At 37.4% G+C, this 13,587-nt stretch overlaps 1 protein-coding gene across 2 annotated transcripts in view; it reads right to left on the bottom strand.

Moving 5' to 3' along the window:
* Positions 1-7,524: 7,524 nt before the first annotated feature.
* Positions 7,525-13,587, bottom strand: part of plppr2b (phospholipid phosphatase related 2b) — a 59,805-nt gene continuing 53,742 nt past the window's right edge. For both annotated transcript variants that reach the window (XM_058091595.2, XM_058091596.2), the window contains exon 8: positions 7,525-11,430. In XM_058091595.2, coding sequence (XP_057947578.2) covers positions 11,328-11,430 — 103 coding nt within the window. In that variant the 3' untranslated portion in view covers positions 7,525-11,327. The remainder of the gene's footprint in view (positions 11,431-13,587) is intronic.

The following is a 13,587-nucleotide window of genomic DNA, read 5'->3' as shown; positions in this document are numbered from 1 at the left end:
ACGTCGATACTACCGATACCACGCTTCTGATTCTAATATGACATGATAAGAGGTGATCATTTTATTTAAGTATTGGAAAATTTGTATTAGAAAATAACAGAAAAATAAATAAGTATAAAGGCAGAACTGGTACACAAGTTAACTATAAGCATCCTTTCCATGAAGTAATTACAGGAGTAGATTATCATTATTTGCATGGTCTTGCCATTTGATGAGGAAATGGGAGGGGCTTAAGGCAAAGCCCTAATGACTTCTTTGTTGTGGTGATGTGGCAAGGCACGGTGGTGTACTTTCCTGTTTATTTCCATTATGTGCAAGAAGTCAGCATGAATTGTTAATGTTGCATTCACTGTCACTTTGTGCTCTTTTTGTCCCTGCAGAAGTACAAATGAGGCTGGGTATATGCAGCATTGCGAGCAACAGTAAAGAACATCTATTTATGTGGTGTACGGTAATCCTTTGACATATGGCTGATTACAAATGTAAAGTTGCTATAAAAGGCACAATAATAGCATGTTACAAATATTCCGTACTGTAGCTTTAAAAAACACAAATATTGCAAATTATTAGAAAAGTATATGTGATGCAAAGAACACATATTCTTCATTTATGGAAATTTAAGACAGCAAATATTAATCAAAGTGATAATAATCACCAATTAAGAACTAATATTCCTTACAGGCTGCACGGCAGACAAGTGGTTAGCGCTCAGGCCACCTAGCTAGGAGACCCGAGTTCAATTCCACCCTCGGCCATCTCTGTGTGGAGTTTGCATGTTCTCCCCGTGCATGCGTGGGTTTTTTCCGGGTACTCCGGTTTCCTCCCACATTCCAAAAACATGCTAGGCTGCTATGAATGTGAGTGTGAATGGTTGTTTGTCTATATGTGCCCTGTGATTGGCTGGCCACCAGTTCAGGGTGTACCCCGCCTCTCGCCCGAAGACAGCTGGGATAGGCTCCAGCACCCGCTGCGACCCTCGTGAGGAAAAAGCAGTAGAAAATGAATGAATGAATGAAGAACTAATATTCCTTACAGGCTGCACGGCAGAAAGTGGTTAGCGCTCAGTCCACCTAGCTAGGAGACCCGAGTTCAATTCTACCCTCTGCCATCTCTGTGTGGAGTTTGCATGTTCTCCCCGTGTATGAGTAGATTTTCTCCGGGTACTCCGGTTTCCTCCCACATTCCAAAAACATGCTAGGTTGCTATGAATGTGAGTGTGAATGGTTGTTTGTCTATATATGCCCAGTGATTGGCTGGCGACCAGTCCAGGGTGTACCCCTTCTCTTACCCGAAAAGACAGCTGGGATAGGCTCCAGCACCCGTGGGACCCTTGTGAGGATAAGCGGTAGTAAATGAATGAATGAATATTCCTTACTGTTGCTTTAATAGTCACAATGACAGCAAATTAAGAGGAGTGCACTGCAGTTTGGGTGACAATTTTTCCTTTGCTTTGCTTTAAAAGTAGCAGTAATGGCAAATGAAGAGGACAGCTATTCCTTATTGTTTCTTTAAAAGTCAAAATAGTTTTTAAAGTCACAATTTCTATTAAAAGTTCTAATTCCTAAAAGCATAAAGGGAGTGCAAATATCCCTTACTGTAGTCAGAAATGTCGAAATGTCCCTTATCCCTTATATGATAATTGCAAATTAAGAGAACTATTGCTTTAGCAATCACAAATGTTGCACGGGTAATTAGAGTGCTCAAAAAAAAAAGCTTTAAAAGTCACAATAATTGCACATGATTACATATGAAAATGGAGTGCAGGTGAGACAAATATTCCCTACTGTTGCTTTAAAAGTATGCAAGTGCAAACATGTAATCTTCCTTAAACATGTCAGGAACAAATAAAACCGTGACCACAACCAAATAGTCCTTAACGTTGCTTTAGAATACGAACGTGGTTTCACTGTTTGCCGTGTTAAAAGTGTCAGCCGCCCCCACCTTATCCGATAACATGGCGCCTCATTTAGGTTGTGTTGGCCAGTAAGGCCTGGAATCATGAAATAGCGCATTGGTGTCCACACTGATGTGCCCTGCAGGGTTTCTCCATCAGTGTGAGTGTTCCTCCTACTAATCCAGTCCCCTGGGATGCCTGCATCCGCTTGATGGTCCTTCCTGGGCGGACATGCTGGGCAGGATTGGTGCTAAGACCCTTTGTAATCCTCCACTCATCTGGTGGTCTGTAAAGGAGATGCACCTCAAAAACAAGTGTGTGTGTTGTGTGCGTGTGTGTGTGTGTGTTAGTACTGGATGTTCACTAATGATCCACACAAACTCCCCACAGGAGTAATACACTGGCTTTTGTCAATATATTTTTGACGTCTTTACCACAACAGCACAGTGGAGCTCATTTGTCTTTGTTGTGATCAGAGAAAGAGAGGAAGCAGGCAGACATGGTTTAAATGTGACATTTGAGGGCTGAGATGCTAATAAAAGATTATTTCCTCAAATAAGCAGCCATGGAGTCTCTCAGTCACAGCACACACACACACACACACACCGTGTTAATGGCTTCATAATTGTCAGAGGCAGAGCGTTGGGCATAATCAGGGGAGTGCAGCATGGTGAACATTTGTCATTTGTTATACATGTGTATGCAACATATGCAGCCAACCACACACACACACATAATGTATATATATTAGGATTGTCAATCGATTAAAATATTTCGCAATTAATCACACTTTGTCCATAGTTAACTCAAAATTTAATCGCATATAGTTTGAATCTATAATTAATAGGGGAAATCTCTTTCAGTGGTCTAGTGGTTAGCGTGCAGACCTCACAGCTAGGAGACCCGGGTTCAAGTCCACCCATCTCTGTGTGAAGTTTGCATGTTCTTCCCGTGCATGCATGGGTTTTCTCCGGGTACTCCGGTTTCCTCCCACATTCCAAAAACATGCTAGGTTAATTGACGACTCCAAATTGTCCATAGGTATGAATGTGAGTGTGAATGGTTGTTTGTCTATATGTGCCCTGTGATTGGCTGGTGACCAGTCCAGGGTGTACCCCACTTCTCGCCCGAAGACAGCTGGGATAGGCTCCAGCACCCCCCGCGACCCTCGTAAGGAAAAGCGGAAGAAAATGAATGAATGAATGGGATATCAATTTCGTAAATGTATATATTCAAACTTATATATTCAAAAAAATACAAACAAACAGTCAGCAAGCATATTTTTGTATGACTATTTTTCTTTATTAGCTCTTAAACTCGCCTACAAAGGTTCAGCAAATACTAAATATGAGCGAGTGAGATCTCTCACACTGACACAAACATGTTTTTTTTGTTTTATTACAGTGCCAGTTCAAAATAAATTCGGTTTGTGAGTAAAAAATCCGATATAGGAACATTCAGAAATGATTGTTATTAAATATTTTCCTCCTTTCATTCATGAAATGTATAAATGAAAATATCAAATTTTATCTTTGAGGAGAACATTTAGTTCAAATTTTAAATTCTAATTAATTCTAAAATAATTAAAAAATAATAAATAATAAGTAATAAATATAATAATAAAAATATTTGAAAAAATAATTAAATTAATTTGTTTTTAAAACACAGTCATTACAATATATAAATATAATAATTATATTACAGTAAATATTATTTCATTACAATACTGTAACTATTATTTAGAAATTCCCAGTTTTTGAATGGTTAATGTGAGCGGCCATTTGTCCTACTTTGTTTGACGGTCCTTGAACATACCATCTATGTTCTCCCATGCTCAGACAGATGTATTTTGGATGTATATTTATGTTCTTTTACCTCATATTTGCTCCCAAATGCTGATACTATGTGGGAATGCATAAATATAAGATTTAATTACTTTATTAAGTGCTAATTTGCATAATTGTGGTACACATCCTGTCTGAAAACAAAAGTCTACACAGTGGCTCTGTATTTATTTAGTGCTTTTACGAAATACATAATAAATCAGTTCAATGCTAAATCGCTAGTGCTAGCATTAGCTAGCATGCCATGCAGGCTGTTTTTCTCACAGTGGAGTCATGAACACTGACCTTAACTGAGGCAAGTGAGGCCTGCGCTTCTTTAGATGTTGCTGTGGGGTCTTTTGTGACCTCTTGAATGAGTCTTTGGGTTATTTTGTTTTGCCGGCCACTCCTGGGAAGGTTGACCACTGTTATGTGTTTTCACTATTTGTCGATAATGGCTCTCACTGTGGTTGGCTGGAGTCCCAAAGCTTTAGAAATGACTTTATAACCTTTCCCACGCTGATAGATCTCAATTAATCTCAGTTAAGTTTTAATGGGGGCGCAATCACTTTTTCACACAGGCCTACGGAGGTGGGTGTATTGTTGCTTTAAAAAAAGGCAGTGGTTATAAATTAAGAGAAGTATGATTTACTGTTGCTTTAAAAGTCCCAAATGTTACAAATGTTACAGTTTTTCTCGATTGTTTAAACACATTTTCTGAAAGGATGCCTCATATTCTCAGAACTCTACACACAAATCCAAAAATCACTCACACATTTCTGAAAACCCCTTAATTATCCTGCAAAATGAAACTTTACATCCAAAACATTTCTTCATTCTTCTCAAAATGGTGTTTTGTCTCCAAATGATGCACACAAACCACTATATGAACACACATTTATATGAACCAGTTAAACACTGATGTGCTCAGTGTAAAACACTGTGATTACATCATATTCATCATGACTTGGGCCTTTTTGTGTTCACTGTGACACTTCTTGCAAAATATTTTAGAATTGTTTTTTGGTATTTTTTTTTGACTCAGAACACAAAATTACACAGAAATATATATTTTTATTTTTCACAGAAAAACAATCTATGTTCATCACAGCCAACACAAAGTTCCTCATACAGTGGTCTGCATCTAAATGTATACAGCTTCAGTTAAAGAAATAACAATAATCATAAAGAAAAAATCAATCAATAACAAAGCAAAAGACTATGTTGCATCACGACTTCTGTTTGGGTCAGGCCACAGCACCTCATCTACATCACATGCAAGGTTTTCTCTGGCCAAGCAGCGGGGGAAATATCGCTTAGCATGGCGAATCCAGCCATGGAAAGCATCCGCTGGAATCTCTCCACATGAATCTTCCATAGCTTGGAGAAGGGGATTGTGTGTTTGTGGATTTCTGACCCTTTGCCCAGCCTCCGTCATTGTTAGACCGCTAATTGGAATATTAATTTTACAGTTTTGAGTGGTATTGTGTTCTTTGTGAAAACAAGAAGTTTACTTCATGAAAATTGTGCCAAAACTCAGAATTGGGTGTAGTGTTTTGAAAAAAGTGTGTTGTAGATCTGCATTCTGAGTGTAAAGCAGGAATTGTGCTTATAGTTTAGCAGACTTGGTTCATGGAGTTGGTGCATTGGTTATATGTTGTGCTCATTGTGTCTCAGGCATCACAAATTGTGTGTAAACAATTGAGAAAAAACTGTAACAGGAAGCACAATGAAGTTTTGCTTAGTATTTGTAAATATTCAATGCGAGGCAAGTATTATTTATTATAATTATTATGAAACATTTCTTACTGTAGCTCACTGTGGCTTTAAATGGGCAACATGGCCGTGATTCATGGTCCAGTTGGAGAGGAAAGAGCTTTTTGTTGCTGCTCCCTAGATTGGGAAACAAGAGACTGACAATCAGTATGGAGAATATGTGTGTGTGTGAGAGAGTGTTAACAAGATAGACAAATAGGACGCACAAATAGGAACACAGAGAGAGAGAGAGAGAGAGAGGGATAGAAGCAGGTGCATCACTAATGGCTTTTTAAAAAGGTTACAGCAGAGCTCTTCTTTCCTAATGGGGCTCCGGCTGTTCTTGAGAAGCAATTTCCGGAAAAGATAATGTTGTCGAGAGAGTGCAGTGTTCTGTTCATGTGTGTGTGTGTGTGTGTGTGTGCGTTGCTAGCAAGACTGACGTACACAAAGTCAAAGCAACACAAAGAGGGGGCGGGGAGAGTTTGTTGCCAGCTGGGAGAGGTAGGAGAGAGAAAGAGAGTAATTGCGCTATTAAGTTGCATTTATTAGCTTAGTGAACTAATGCTAGAAATGTGCTTTGTGGCTTTCTCCAGTGAAAACATTTTTTAGTAAAAAAGTATTCTTTTCTACCGTCAGCACATTTTTATACCCAATGTTTGCTTTGATAATATGCTGAGACTTTCATGAGTACTATTTGGCGTTCAACACTGACACCAAGTGGTTGGAGTCTCTCACTACATGATGATAGAGCGGATTGGTGCCCACTAGGAGGCAGTGTTTCTCCACTAGTATCTCAATTACATACGATACATTCATTCATTCATTCATTCATTTTCTACCGCTTTTTCCTCACGAGGGTCGCGGGGGGTGCTGGAGCCTATCCCAGCTTGCACCGATACATGTTTTAGAAATTTTAATTTAATTTAAATTTTATTAGTTTTATTTATTTGATTATTCACTTTTAGTTACTGAATGTATTTTTATGTAATATTTGGGGGCTGCGTTGAATGAATATAAGTCTAAATAAAAACATTTAAAATGGTTTTGTTTTCCTTAAATTGGATTTAAATGCAATACATTAATGACAAAATAGTCCAGTTGAAATTAGATTTTGAAAAATCTCACATGTATGTATATTAATATTAATAGCTATTTAAATCACTTACTTTTCTATGTATTACAGTCTTCCATTTTTTACATTTGTCCACTAGATGGCAATGTTGCTTTTTTATTAAAAAAAAAACACTTAAGAAGAGGTGTGTCCAAACGTTTTACATCAAGGTCCACAACTGAAAAATGAAAGGATGTAAGGGTCATTTAGATATGCTAAGAAGTTACATATTTTTCAAGAAAAAACTGCACCTCAGCTTTGTGATATAGTTGGAAACCTATATTATTAATAGGAACTACAGTATTTGCCTTTTTTTCCTCCCATTTTTTCCGTTTTTTTATTGTTCAAATATTTAAACTTTCTTCTTATATAATTTTCATCAATTTTCTTTTAGTAATATTTAGACTTTATTCAGATAATATTTTGATGTTATAACTTTATTCCAATCAAATTTTTCTAAAAAGTACAACTTTATTTTGTTTGTTTCTCATATTTTTTCATTAATATTTTTTCATTAACTCTATGCTAGTAAATTGACATTATTTTTTCTCATAATATTACAACATTATTCTTGTAAAATCATGACTTATTCTTATTTGAATATGACTTTTTTCTCTTAACATTTTGACTTTATTCTGATAAAATTACAGCTGTTTTGATCATTTCTGCATGTTCAAGTTTTCCCGCAACCTAATTATCCAATAACTGCAACTAACTTATTTGTTGTTTTGTTTGTTTTTAAAAAAAAAAAAATATTACAACTTCTAAAATTGCAACCTTTTGTTGTTAATATTTAGAATTTATACTTGTAAACTTACTGCTGTTTTTTTTCCCATTTTTGATGTTTTAAAAAATACATTTTTTTTGTTTTCTTGTTAAATTATATATTTAGGACAAAAACAACAAAAACACAATGCAACCATTTTTTAAAATGTCGGTCATTTGGGAGGCATAATGAATATTTTTATTCAGTAGAGGGTCCTGGCAAGGGTCCCTCCAATAGTGTATGTATGACAGTTTAACTTCAGAAAACAGATAATTAACAGTTGTGCTGTCATTCAATGTGCTCAGTAACACACACAGTACAGAGTACAAAACCATCATATTTGTAATCATTTCTTCCTGTTCTTTTGGACACACACTCCTCCAAGCTGCACTCCTACCCTTAATCATGAAAAGGCTCATTTTTAATATAATATTCCATTCAAGTGGGTGTAGTTTAAAAAAATACATCTGTCCCTCATTTATAGAGCATAATTGGTTGCAGATCCAACCATATTCAATGTAAAAATAATTGAATATTTTGTAGTTATAGCAAAGAAAACCTGTTTGTGACTTTCTAAATATATTACCAGAACCATGTAGACAGGAAATAACACCCCTTATAGATGCATTGTAATTTTTATGCTGCAGAGATTCGAGACGGCCACTAGCTGGCACGTTAACAAGCTAGGGACCTAACCAGTTAGCCTCAAATTGAAAATGTCTTCTAAACTTAAAAAGCCAATCATTTACCACTTCCACACTGGATGGGAGGAGTTCATTTTTTTCTACTTTATCATTTTGGATATGCCATGACTGACGTCATACAGTGTTAATGTAATGCAACGTAAGGTAAGGTCTGACATCATGTAGATTAGTACACAATTAGTACATTTGAAACATAAAATGAAATACAGGATATGGTCTGTTTAACACTTCTCTCTCACATTAAACATAACGACAATTATAATAATGATAATAGCATATATTGTGTAAAGAAACCTTTAGTTAACTGTACAAAACGTACACATTTTGTTGGTGCACGCTGGTTCTGAGCCTCTGGTTTTAGTCGTTGTATAGGTGATATGATGCACAGGGCGTTACCAATGAGAGTGAAGCATGTGAGAAGCAAGGACGGGACCTCCAACAAGTATTCATGTCAGTAAAAAGAATTTATGGAGTTGTCCCTGCTGCCACTGCACTCAGTGCACCAGAAGATATCAAGCCACCCCCAAAACAAAAAGCATAAGTGCCGTTACTCCTTTCTTAGAACGTTTAGATAAAAGCAGGGGTGTCCAAAGTGCGGCTTGTGAGGGCTCATTTGCAACCCCGAGTTTGTTTTTTTGGGAGGTACAAAACATATTCTATAGGTTAACTCTCAAAAGTTAACAGCCTTGTATCTGTGAGCTATGCAGGCATCAGGATCAATAATGTTCATCATGATTTTATCATTGTGTCATCGTGTTTATTGGTTATTAGGATAAGAGGAAAGAGCAAGAACACTTGATACCACCTTCCTAAAAACTATTTTTCATCTGTCAATAAAAGCATGAATAGCCTGGTTGCACAGGGAGAGGAGGAACGGAAAGCCAACAATGCCATCAGTTAAATTCCTATGCAGTTATGTTATGCCCAAAATGTTAATACTAGAGAAGGCCGATAATATCGAGTGACCGATAATCGGCCCCATATCAGCATAATCGGTAAACATCTGTATCTGATTTTTTCCAGAAAATAACGCTAGTTATTAGTAATTCAGTGAAGCACAAATTTGAAGGTGTTGACGTCCAACTCATTGATATTTCTTGCTAGTGAATTCATGTTTCCCACGATAATAAATGATACCAAGGTGCCGCTTCGTGGTTTCCTCATCTCCTGCCCCCAAACAGACAGGAAGAGGTCACTGTGCATTGATTTCAACACCTTGGCACATTGGTTCCATAGAACAACGGCATGAACGGAATGAGCCCTTTTGCCAGTCATACACACACAGAGTGCAGAAGTGTGTAACATAATAGAAATTAATTGAAAGACTGTAATATATTGTCATGTACAGTGGTGTGAAAAAGTGTTTGCCTCCTTCCTGATTTTTTTTTTATGATTTCTTAATTTTTTTTTAATAAATTAAAACAGAACATTCTGGAAACCCAAGGAAATACAGCTGATTCTGGAAGATCTGGAAAGTTTTCTGTGCAGGTTATTGTATGTAGCTGCTCTATAGGAGTCCACAAGCCAAAACATGAGCATAATAGTCTGATTTAAGGTCACGCTACAGCATCTCAATAGGATTCCGGTCAGGAGTTTGACTAGGCTACTCCAAAGTCTTCATTTTTTTTTTTTGACAGCCATTCAGACGTGAACTTGCTGGTGTGTTTTAGATCATTGTCCTTCTAGAGAAAGTCAAAAACTAATGGCTGGACATTCTCCTTCAGGATTTTTTTTTTTTGGTAGACAGCAGAATTCATGGTTCCATTTATCACAGCAAGTCTTCCAGGTCCTGAAGCAGCAAAACAACACCATACCATCACACTACCACCACCATATTTTACTGTTGGTATGATGTTCTTTTTCTGAAATTTGGCATTACTTTTACAGCAGATGTAATGTAATATTTAAACTTTATTCACATAATATTTTGATGTCATAACTTTAGCCCAAATGTTTCTCATAATTTTTTTCATTAATATTTCAACTCTATGCTAGTAAATTGACATTATTTTTTCTCATAATATTGCAACATTATTCTTATAAAATCATGACTTATTCTTATTTGAATATGACTGTTTTCTCTTAACATTTTGACTTTATTCTGATAAAATTACAGCTGTTTTTATCATTTCTGCACGTTCAAGTTTTTCCGCATCCTAATTATCCAATAACTGCAACTTTATTTGTTGTTTTGTTTGTTTGTTTTTTTTTATAATATTACAACTTTTTTATTAAACTTAAAATTGCAACCTTTTGTTGTTAATATTTAGAATTTATACTTGTAAACTTACTGCTATTTTTTTACTTTTCTTGTTAAATTATATATTTACAACAAAAACAACAAAAACACATAAGAATGCAACCATTTTTTTAAAATGTCGGTCATTTGGGAGGCATAATGAATATTTTTATTCAGTAGAGGGTCCTGGCAAGGGTCCCTCCAATAGTGTATGTATGACAGTTTAACTTCAGAAAACAGATAATTAACATTTAATGGGACACACTTTTGTTAAGTGTGACATACATGCAAAAAAATAAGAAATCAGGAAGAGGCAAACACTTTTTCACATCACTGTGTATTGTCATATATTTTTCTAAAGGTAAAGTTCAAATCCTGTCTCATCTCGTAGACCCAATTTCGCATATCGTGTGTCTTGTGACGCCTCTAGGATCTTGCCACTACCAACATGGATCACCTGATTAGATTTGGTCATTTTTTGGCAATGTTAAAGCTCTGAAAAAGGTTTAATTGCTGTGATAATAATAATAATAATAGTAACAGTAAAAATAGTTTTGCACATTGTCACCCACTTTGAATTGATTTTAATGAATGAAAATATGAAGAATATTGTACTTATGATGATTTTTCTCTGGACACCCCTGGACTAAAGTACTGGCTTGAACCAGCGTTGCCATTTAATCATCCTTTTCCCTCCATTAAATAGTCCTGAGTGTGATCCACTAGTGTTCATAGCTTTCATCAAACCATCAGCAGCCAACAGGACTTGCTGTGGAGTCTCTGTGGGGGCCAAGGAAATAGGAGGCGATGTATTGCTTCAACAGTGCTGGCTTTTAATGAGCCTTTCCTCGGCTCTGCTCTACCCAAAAATGGAGGCCCGTCTAACAAGACAGAAGTCCGCCATAAGTCTGTCTCGCAATGCAGTTCTGTGCATGGACTTTCACACCCGGGTGGACTTCACCCGACGGAGAGGAAGCCGTCCCCCCTGGTGGGTGGGGCAGGGCAGGTTGGTGCCACCGTCACCAGGCAGGTCTAGACTGAGCTGGTGAGGCACCGCCGCAGGGGATGGTGCACAGGGGTGGGGCGTGGGATTGGCTGATGGTCATGTGATCTCAGAATACGGTAGCCCTGGAGCCTAAGAGAGAAGATGGAGGTGGAGGTGGGGGGCACAAAGAGAGCAGAAACGTTAATTGTGGAGTGCGCTGAGGAAAATGCAGTTGGCCTTTATATAATAGATAATGGATGCCCTACCCCAATAAATTACTTTATTTGCACTGACCTGACTTTTTTTCAGAAAATATAAACACATGTTTATCCCTCAAGATAGCCACTACACATGACACATGCAGGATAGAAATTGCTAGAAAAATAAGTATATTTATTATATATTATATATATAATTATATATTTTTTAGAATATAATTACTTTAGGCAGCACGGCGGTCTAGTGGTTAGCACGCAGACCTCACAGCTAGGAGATCAGGGTTCAATTCCACCCTCGGCCATCTCTGTGTGGAGTTTGCATGTTCTCCCTGTGCATGTGTGGGTTTTCTCCGGGTACTCCGGTTTCCTCCCACATTCCAAAAACATGCTAGGTTAATTGGCGACTCCAAATTGTCCATAGGTATGAATGTGAGTGTGAATGGTTGTTTGTCTATATGTGCCCTGTGATTGGCCGGCGACCCTCTCGCCCGAAGACAGCTGGGATAGGCTCCAGCACCTCCGCGACCCTCATGAGGATAAGCGGTAGAACATGAATGAATGAATGAATGAATAATTACTTCAGTTTGATTAATTTACAACTGATTTAATAAATTATCATTTTAATTCATTCATTCATTCATTTTCATGAGGGTCGCAGGGGTGCTGGAGCCTATCCCAGCTGTCTTCGGGTGAGAGGCGGGGTACACCCTGGACTGGTGGCCAGCCAATGACAGGGCACATATGTACATCTGTGTAATACTTGCTTTTATAGTCAGTATAGTTACTCTAGACCCCATTCACTGTGCAATATCTGATCAACCTCCATGTGCAATATTAAGGGCTCTAAATGCAATATACTAAGTTCTATGTGAAGTATTTCCATAATGCCTCATATTAACTCATTAGCAAGATCTCAGTGTATAGACTGGTCATATATCTCATCTCGTTTCATATTATCTACATACTGTATTGTATATAACTCTGTGAAAAAAATTTTGTTAATACTTGGATTGTTTATATTGTTTATTTTTTGATTTTGTGTATTTTGTACCACTTAACTGATTCTGTACTCTTGCTGCTGTGCAATGCAAATTTCCCCACTGAGGGACGAATAAAGGCATATCTTAATCTTAATCTGAATCTTAATTTGATTATCACCAAAGGTTTTCGTCTTCAGTTTTTGTACAATGTCTGGGTTCTCGTACCATGTTGCATGTAACAAATGAGTTCGTTTTCTCACGTCATAATTCACAGAAATATGTATTGAAAGATGGGCAAAATTCCCCAAAAATCACTCTTTAGAAATAATACAACCGGGATCTGATTAATTGGTCCACAGTGGGTTTCCATTCTAATGTCATAAAATAATTATTCTTATTAATTTGCATGTAGTGTAGCCGACTTTTTAACATTTTCAAAATTCATTCATTCATTCATTCATTTTCTACCGCTTATCCTCATGAGGGTCGCGGGGGTGCTGGAGCCTATCCCAGCTGTCTTTGGGCGAGAGGCGGGGTACACCCTGGTCTATATTTTATCTTATCTTATATAGACAAATATATGGTGGGTGGGGTACACACTGGACTGGTCGCCAGCCAATCACAGGGCAAATATAGACAAACAACCATTCACACTCACATTCATACCTATGGACAATTTGGAGTCGCTAATTAACCTAGCATGTTTTTGGAATGTGGGAGGAAACCGGAGTACCCGGAGAAAACCCACACATGCACGGGGAGAACATGCAAACTCCACACAGAGATGGCCAAGGGTGGAATTGAACTCGGGTCTCCTAGCTGTGAGGCCTGTGCGCTAACCACTTGATCACCGTGCAGCCCATTATGGTAACATGCGATGTAAAAATGAAATTAAATAAATAGAAATGTTGTTAAATAAATACAAATACTATATATGGGATATCGGGACGATAATTATTGGTACCGATAATTATCGGCCCGATATCAGCACACGCTACGTCAGACTTCTTGTATTTGACTGGAAAGATTTGAGGTGAGAATAATTGCAACCTGTTAGTAGTATCAAATGTAACCAGATCCAGAATTGCGCTCTCATACTATGATATGCT

The sequence above is a fragment of the Doryrhamphus excisus genome, linkage group LG9 (genome assembly GCF_037039965.1).
Source record: "Doryrhamphus excisus strain RoL-2023G ecotype Guam linkage group LG9, RoL_Dexc_Guam_v1.1, whole genome shotgun sequence".
NCBI classification, from domain to species: Eukaryota; Metazoa; Chordata; class Actinopteri; order Syngnathiformes; family Syngnathidae; genus Doryrhamphus; species Doryrhamphus excisus.
This window is presented reverse-complemented; position numbering and strand designations above follow the sequence as displayed.